Source organism: Hibiscus syriacus, unplaced genomic scaffold (assembly GCF_006381635.1).
Source record: "Hibiscus syriacus cultivar Baekdansim isolate YM2019G1 unplaced genomic scaffold, ASM638163v2 tig00110895_pilon, whole genome shotgun sequence".
Classification (NCBI taxonomy): domain Eukaryota; kingdom Viridiplantae; phylum Streptophyta; class Magnoliopsida; order Malvales; family Malvaceae; genus Hibiscus; species Hibiscus syriacus.
This window is the reverse complement of record NW_024062903.1, coordinates 1840880-1847991: the sequence shown is the minus strand read 5'-3', so window position 1 is coordinate 1847991 and position 7112 is coordinate 1840880. Positions and strand designations below refer to the sequence as shown.

The window sequence follows — 7112 nt, the reverse complement described above, 5'->3', positions numbered from 1 at the left end:
TTCATATATATTATAAGGCATTTTTGGTCGGTTATTTTCTCTAACAAAAATGATAGTTGAGATACTAAACTTATATAGATTACCCTTGTTTTTATGAGTTATTATTTTGAAAAATTAAAATTCTTTATAAATGTCTTTCATTCACAGCCATTAAATAATTAAGAATACATTATAATAGATTATCATTATTTGGGGAGAAAATTATACAATCAATGTGTCAGTCAAATAGTGATTTTTGTTTCATAATTAAATTGAAAATTTAAACTGAATTGAATCCGGTGGACCAGGGTGTTAGAATCGGGTTGTTTTCACGTCCCTATAAATAATTTAGACACTTCAACACAAAACCAGTTTTTATACTACTGTAACAATAGTCCGAACTTGGGCACACACAAAAGAGAAGCTTCAATATTTTTCTCTGCAATTAATCCATGGAGGTCGACAAAGAACCTGAATCAAAATCTACCACCATGAGAAAAGCTCTGCTAATAATAAACTGCATCCTCCTTTCTATAGGCAACTGTGCAGGTCCACTTATGATGCGCCTCTACTTCATCCATGGTGGTAAACGAGTTTGGTTCTCAAGCTGGCTCGAGACCGGTGCTTTTCCCATCATCCTTCTCCCAATTGCCTGTGCTTACTCTCACCGTTCAAGGACTCAATCCAGTTCTCAAAACAAGCTTTTCTTCATGAAACCCTACTTGTTCATTGCTTCCGCCGTCATCGGAATCCTCACCGGCTTCGACAACTACCTCTACGCCTATGGGGTCGCTCGTCTTCCGGTTTCGACTTCATCTTTAGTCATTGCCTCGCAGTTAGCTTTCACGGCGGGGTTTGCTTTTGTTTTGGTGAAGCAAAAGTTCACTTCTTACTCTATAAACGCCGTGTTTCTGTTGACGATCGGAGCCGGCGTTCTAGCCCTGCATACGAGCGGCGACCGACCCGCGAACGAATCGAACAGGGAATACGTTTTGGGGTTCCTAATGACCGTTGGAGCATCGGCTTTGTATGGCTTTATTCTGCCTTTGGTGGAGTTAACTTACAAGAAAGCAAAACAAGAAATCAGCTACGCTCTTGTGATGGAGGTTCAGATGGTGATGTGCTTGTTTGCTACTGGTTTTTGCACCATTGGCATGCTGCTTAGCAACGATTTCAAGGTTACTTTTTTATTGTCTCTTTCTATCATAATCTCCTGCCGGCTAAAAGTATATTCCATTTCCATCAAATGATAATTGAAATTAAACTAGAATCTATTGAATGACCGTATAGAGAGTGTTATTTTCCTTTAAAGTTCTCGGTTTCAGTAGATATCTTTATAGTATATGTGTACCTTATCACTTATTAAGAAAACATATCGAAAAAAATTAAACTCACTAAATATTGAGGTGTATCTTGCAGGTAATTCCAAGGGAAGCAAGAGAATACGAGCTCGGAGAAACAAATTACTACGTAATAGCGATTTGGACTGCAATAATATGGCAGTGTTTCTTCTTGGGAGCCATAGGAGTAATCTTTTGTGCCTCTTCTTTGTTATCGGGCATCATAATTGCTGTTTTATTACCCGTAACTGAAGTTTTGGCTGTCATTTTCTACAAAGAAAGTTTTCATTCGGAGAAGGGAGTGGCGCTTGCACTCTCACTTTGGGGTTTCCTTTCTTACTTCTACGGCGAGATTAAGGAATCCAAGAAGAACAAACCAGACCTTCAAACGGAGATGGCCTTAGTTTCCGATAGACAGGAAAGCGTCTAAAAATTTAATGGAGTACACAAATCTATTAAAGAAGAAGTTTATCATTGCTAAATCCTAAATTACCTTTCAATGTTGGTGTAACAATTAATACCATATATTTCTAAATTTTTCTTTTTCATATTCGAATTTAACATCATGCTTTTAGCGATAAAAGAAGTGTTATTCTTCATATGAATCCTAAATTCGAACGGGTGCGGGATGTGTAATGTCAATAACTAAGAAGATTTTGAACATATATAAAATATTTATACATTATCGATAATAATTAAGAAATTTGAAATCACCAAAAATTATTAAAAAAGGTTAACTTCATGGAAAATCACTTACGTTTATGTTTTGTCCACTTTTGGTCATTGATTTAAAAAACATAAAATATGCTCACTTTCGTTTTTATTTAATTAAGATTTGGTAACCCCGAGCTAACTGCCGTTAACAACAGTTAATTATTTTGATATAATCACACATTTGGTCTCTGTTATTTTTATATTCTCTCAATTTAATCATAGTTTTAATAAATTAAAATAAATTTAATCCTCCAATCGAATGATTCCACATGTCATGCCACGTAGGGGTGAGCGTTTGATCGAGCCGAGTAAAAAAAATGTGAGTTATTCGAGTTGACGAGTCCTATTTTACAACTCAAAGTTGACTTGAAATTTTTTAGAATTGAGTCGAGTCAAATTTTCGAGTTTCTTTTTAAATTTAATTATAAATATTTATAATATTATGATATTGTCTTACTCCAATTTAAATGATCTTTTATAACCATATACAATACATGTGTATTTCTTCATATTTTTTTCATATGTGATATACATTTATGATACAGAGTTGAGGGATTCAACTCAAACTTGAAAATCAATCTACTAATTACTAAAATTGTTGAGTTATTCGAGTTGTATTTTACAACTCGTTTTGAACTTGAAATTTTTTCGAGTCGAGTTTATGAAATTACAACTCGAAGTTAATTCGAGTCAAGTTTTCATGAGTCGAGTCGAATTTTGCTTACCCCTAATGCCACATGTCACCATTCGGTTGGAGAATTAACTTTATTTTAATTTAATATATTTATTTTCACCAATCAAAGCGTGACATGTGTCACCCTTTGGTTGAAAGAAAACAAAAGAAAGTAAATTGGGAGAATATTTTATTTAAAATTATTTTTATTTTCATTTAAAAATATATATTTTATGTTAAAATTTATTTAAAAGTACAATTAAATTAAGAGAATATGTAAATAACATAGACCAAATGTGTGATTATACGTACTATTGCGTCACATATCATGTTAATTGTTAACAACAATTAACCCGTGATGACCACATCTAAATTAAATAAAAACGAAAGTAACTATATCTTAATTAAATAAAAATAAATAGGCCTATATCTTATGTATCTTAATTATACCAAAAGTGATAAGTGATTTTCTGTGTAATTAACCCTAAAAAAATTATATAATGAGAGGAGACAGAAAAACCAGCTAAACAGCCGGGTCAAAAGGAGACCCAAGGCAAGAAGCCAAAAACATTGAGATGGCAAACGATAGTTACATATACAAATATGTGTATATATTAATATATCAAATAATTATAGTTAAAAGACAAAACAAACCTCATCAAATCTCAAAAATAGCTTTTCAAGGTTTCTTCTTTTGTCTTTCCTTTTAGATAAAATTTCATAGCCATCTTTGAATCCGATTATGTAAATAAGCTGATTGGTTCCCACACTTTTCTTATAATGATTGAGGCATAAAACGATGTGAAGTAGGGCATGTCCACCACAATTCTCTGAAATTCCTTCACCATTCAATCCTTTCATTGTTTTATCAAATATAGCTTATGGTTTTCAAAATATTCTTACCACCACACAAATAAGAATTATTTTGAACATCATTATTTCCTAACATTGACATAACAACATTTGGCATAAAATAATGTGTCATAAATTTTTAATAATTTAAGATGATTATAAAATAATATATGTTTAAAATATTTTTAATTACTAATAACATAGACATAACTGCTTGAATTCAAAAATTCTAAAAAAATTAATATTCTCTTTAATTATAGAATTCATTTAATAAATTCCATTATAATATATTTTTTTAATGAAAAAAAGGACCGAAGCCATGAAATTAAGTAGTTACTCGAGTATAGGGGGCATCAATGTCCCTACAAAGTAAATCTAACAGACAAGAAGGGCTGAGTCGAAGATCATAGTCGATCCATCCGTGGGACCACCAAGATTTGCAGTTCTGTCAGCTATTTTATTTGCTTCTCGATAAACTTTTTGGAACTCAATAAACCAAGCTCTATTATAGAGACAAGCAATTCCCCTCGTTGGAGAATCTAGAAATTCTTTTAGGGTATGCATACCTATATTAATAATATAATTTTTTTTATATAATAAAATATTAGAGTGGGCACCATATAACTTCAAGATAGGCATACATACGTTAGTGGAGAAAATTTTGATTTTTAAAGAAAAAAATTCAAACTCCAGTGCTCACCCTAATACGAAGGTGGATCCGTCACTTATTGCCCAGACCTGAGCGAAAGGGCTATCCCTAGAAGGTGGCCAGAGGAGGTGGATAGCTTCACTATTGTCAGATTGAACAAGAACACGTTCGAATCTGTTTTGTCATGCAAGCTTGAGGCCTTCAAGGATTCCCCAGAGCTCCGCTTCGAGTACCGTCGTGTGACCAATGAATTTGCAGAACCCCAGCAGATAATTGCGGCGATTTGACCAAATTGATACCGTTTAATCGAATATCTCTTTTTTTTAGCACCGTTTGACATATATTTCCTGAAGTGACACCCTTTCGACTGAGGTGGCGAAAGGCGCATCCTCGGGGATGCGCTTTACTTGATTTTACGCTGAGTTGGATGCCACGTGTGAAAGGCGCATCCCCGGGAACGCGCCTTCACGGGGTTTTGCTGATTTGGTTGCCACGTGTGAAAGGCGCATCCTCAGGGACGTGCCTTTCATTAAATGTGTTAAATGTCCATCCGATTTTTCCCCAACTACCCCTCCTCTTCCCCTATATAAACCCCCTCAACCCCCCTCATTCTTCACACCAAAATCATCTTCTCCTCTCTTATATAACTCAAATTCTCCAAATCTTTGAGTTTTAAATTTCTTATTAGTGGTAAGAAATTTATTTTTAAGTTAGTATTTTTTTTAAAATAGTTATTATATTTTATATTAATATAATTATATAAATATTATTTTTTTATTAAAATAATATTTATATAATTATTATTTATTTAAATTTCTTAATTAATTATTTTTTGTGTTAATTATTTTTTTTGTCTACATTTATAATGGAAAGTGAAATGCTGCTGCGATTGGATGCTGACCATATCTCCAAACATTTTAGCGATATGATAATATTTTTTTTATAATTAATGTTAATATTTATTATTATGTTTAATTTAAATTTATTATGAATTTATATTAATTTTAATTTTTTATAATGCATATTATTTAGGATACTGATCGTATTTTAGAGACATTTATTAAAAATCCACGTATACCGACACCGGAACGTATTTTGCCATATTTGGCTTCTGCCAGGTTCGGATATATTGCAACAATTGTTGGCGGTTGTAAACTCGAACTTGTCCTAATTTCTGCATTGATTGAGAGGTGGAGGCTCGAGACACACACTTTTTACCTTCCATGTGGAGAGGCTACAATTACATTGGAGGATGTCTCTATGCATCTGGGGCTTCCCGTCGACGGAAATATGATGTGTGGTATGGCGGATGGTGATTGACAGTCAATTTGTATGGATTATCTTGGAGCTTCTCCGCTAGAGTTTAATGGAGGTAGAATAGTTTTATCTTGGTTGAAAGTTAATTTTGAGGTTTTAAATGAAAATGCTTCAGAGGATCAAGCAAAGGCATGTGCTCGGGCATATATTCTACGAATAATTGGAGGAATATTGATGCCCGACAAATCTCGCAACCAGGTGTATTGTATGTGGTTGCGGCATCTGATCGATTTTGATGAAGCTGGAAGATATAGTTGGGGTGCTGCAGTTTTGGCATTTCTCTTTAGAGAAATGTGTCAGGTGACGAATTATAAGAAAACTGCTATCGGTGGATGTCTCATGCTTCTGCAATCATGGGCGTTGTTCTGCATGCCTTTCTTATACCTGATCGTGAATGAACCATACATATTCCCCTTATTATTGAGGTAATTTTTGAACTAAATTTTGATTTAAATATTTTTAATTAAATATGGTGATATTTAGTTTATATTATATTTCATAGGTGGTCGATGAAAAGAAAGAACCATAGAAGTATACCTATTGGGTTAGAGGAAATTCGTTTACTTATTGATACAAAACCTGGGTCTGATGTATGTTTTTACATCTGTTTAAATATTAATATTTTAATTTAAAATGCTAGATATAATTAGAATATTTTATTTATTTGAATTGTATATTTATATTTCAGTTTCAATGGATACCTTATGCGAGCGATGAAGTGAAGGCTTGCATCCCACCCCATCTTAGTGGGTCATTAGAGGTTTGGATGTCGGTTATACCTCTTATATGTTATGCTTTTATTGAGTGGCATCTAGTTGATCGCGTGCTCCGTCAGTATGGTTGTACGCAATATATTCCTGAAGCACCTAGGAATTTAGACGACGTGCATAACATAGATAGACGAGAAAAGAAAGAGGTTAACTGGGTGGTGAGATACATAGATTGTATTGCGCTTTGGGAGAATCGGTATACACAGTTGGCCCCTCGACAATATTACGCTGAAACTGGTCATATGGTTACGGATAACTATATGGACTGGTTTAATGAAAATGGGAAGTCGTTTCTACTTTCGGCGGAAGCACGAGGGGTTAGGGGTTAGCATTCCTAGGCACTGAGAAAGACGTCAACCGTGTCAATATCATCATCCCCCGACGCGTGGACGGAGAGAAGGCGCTACCGGTTCTGTATCAGTCCCACCATAACATCCTTATCCACCGATGCCACAGTGGTACATGCCCAGCCCTCCACTTCAGATGTCATCTCCTCAGGGGTATATGCCAAGCCCACCAGTTCATATGCCATCTCCGCAGGGTTAAATACCTAAGAAATAGTAGGTATTGACATAAATATCCCGGGGGACATAAGTGACATAATAGGGCAATGATAACATATTCTCTGATAAAATAATGGAAGGCGCGCCCCCGGGAACGCACCTTCACGGTCCCTTAAGGAATAATAGGTATTGACATGAATAGTTCCCGGGGGACATAAGTGACATAATAGGACAATGATAACATATTCTCTGACAAAATAATAGAAGGCGCGCTCCCGGGAACACGCATTCACTGTCCCCTAAGGAATAATAGGT

The 7112-nt window shown here is 34.7% G+C and overlaps 1 protein-coding gene across 1 annotated transcript; it reads left to right on the top strand.

Annotated features, from left to right (window-relative positions):
* Positions 1-394: 394 nt before the first annotated feature.
* LOC120145853 (purine permease 1-like) lies at positions 395-1749 on the top strand. The gene is made up of 2 exons (XM_039159578.1): positions 395-1157; positions 1399-1749. The coding sequence occupies exons 1-2, from the start codon at positions 432-434 to the stop codon at positions 1747-1749; spliced, it is 1077 nt and encodes a 358-aa protein (XP_039015509.1). The 5' UTR covers positions 395-431.
* The last annotated feature ends 5363 nt before the right edge of the window (positions 1750-7112 follow it).

Excerpts from the sequence above, each read along its gene's own strand:
- LOC120145853 (XM_039159578.1), top strand. The coding sequence starts at position 432 with ATGGAGGTCGACAAAGAACCTGAATCAAAATCTACCACCATGAGAAAA. Across the intron at positions 1,158-1,398 it reads TGCTTAGCAACGATTTCAAG|GTAATTCCAAGGGAAGCAAG; the intron begins GTTACTTTTTTA and ends TGTATCTTGCAG.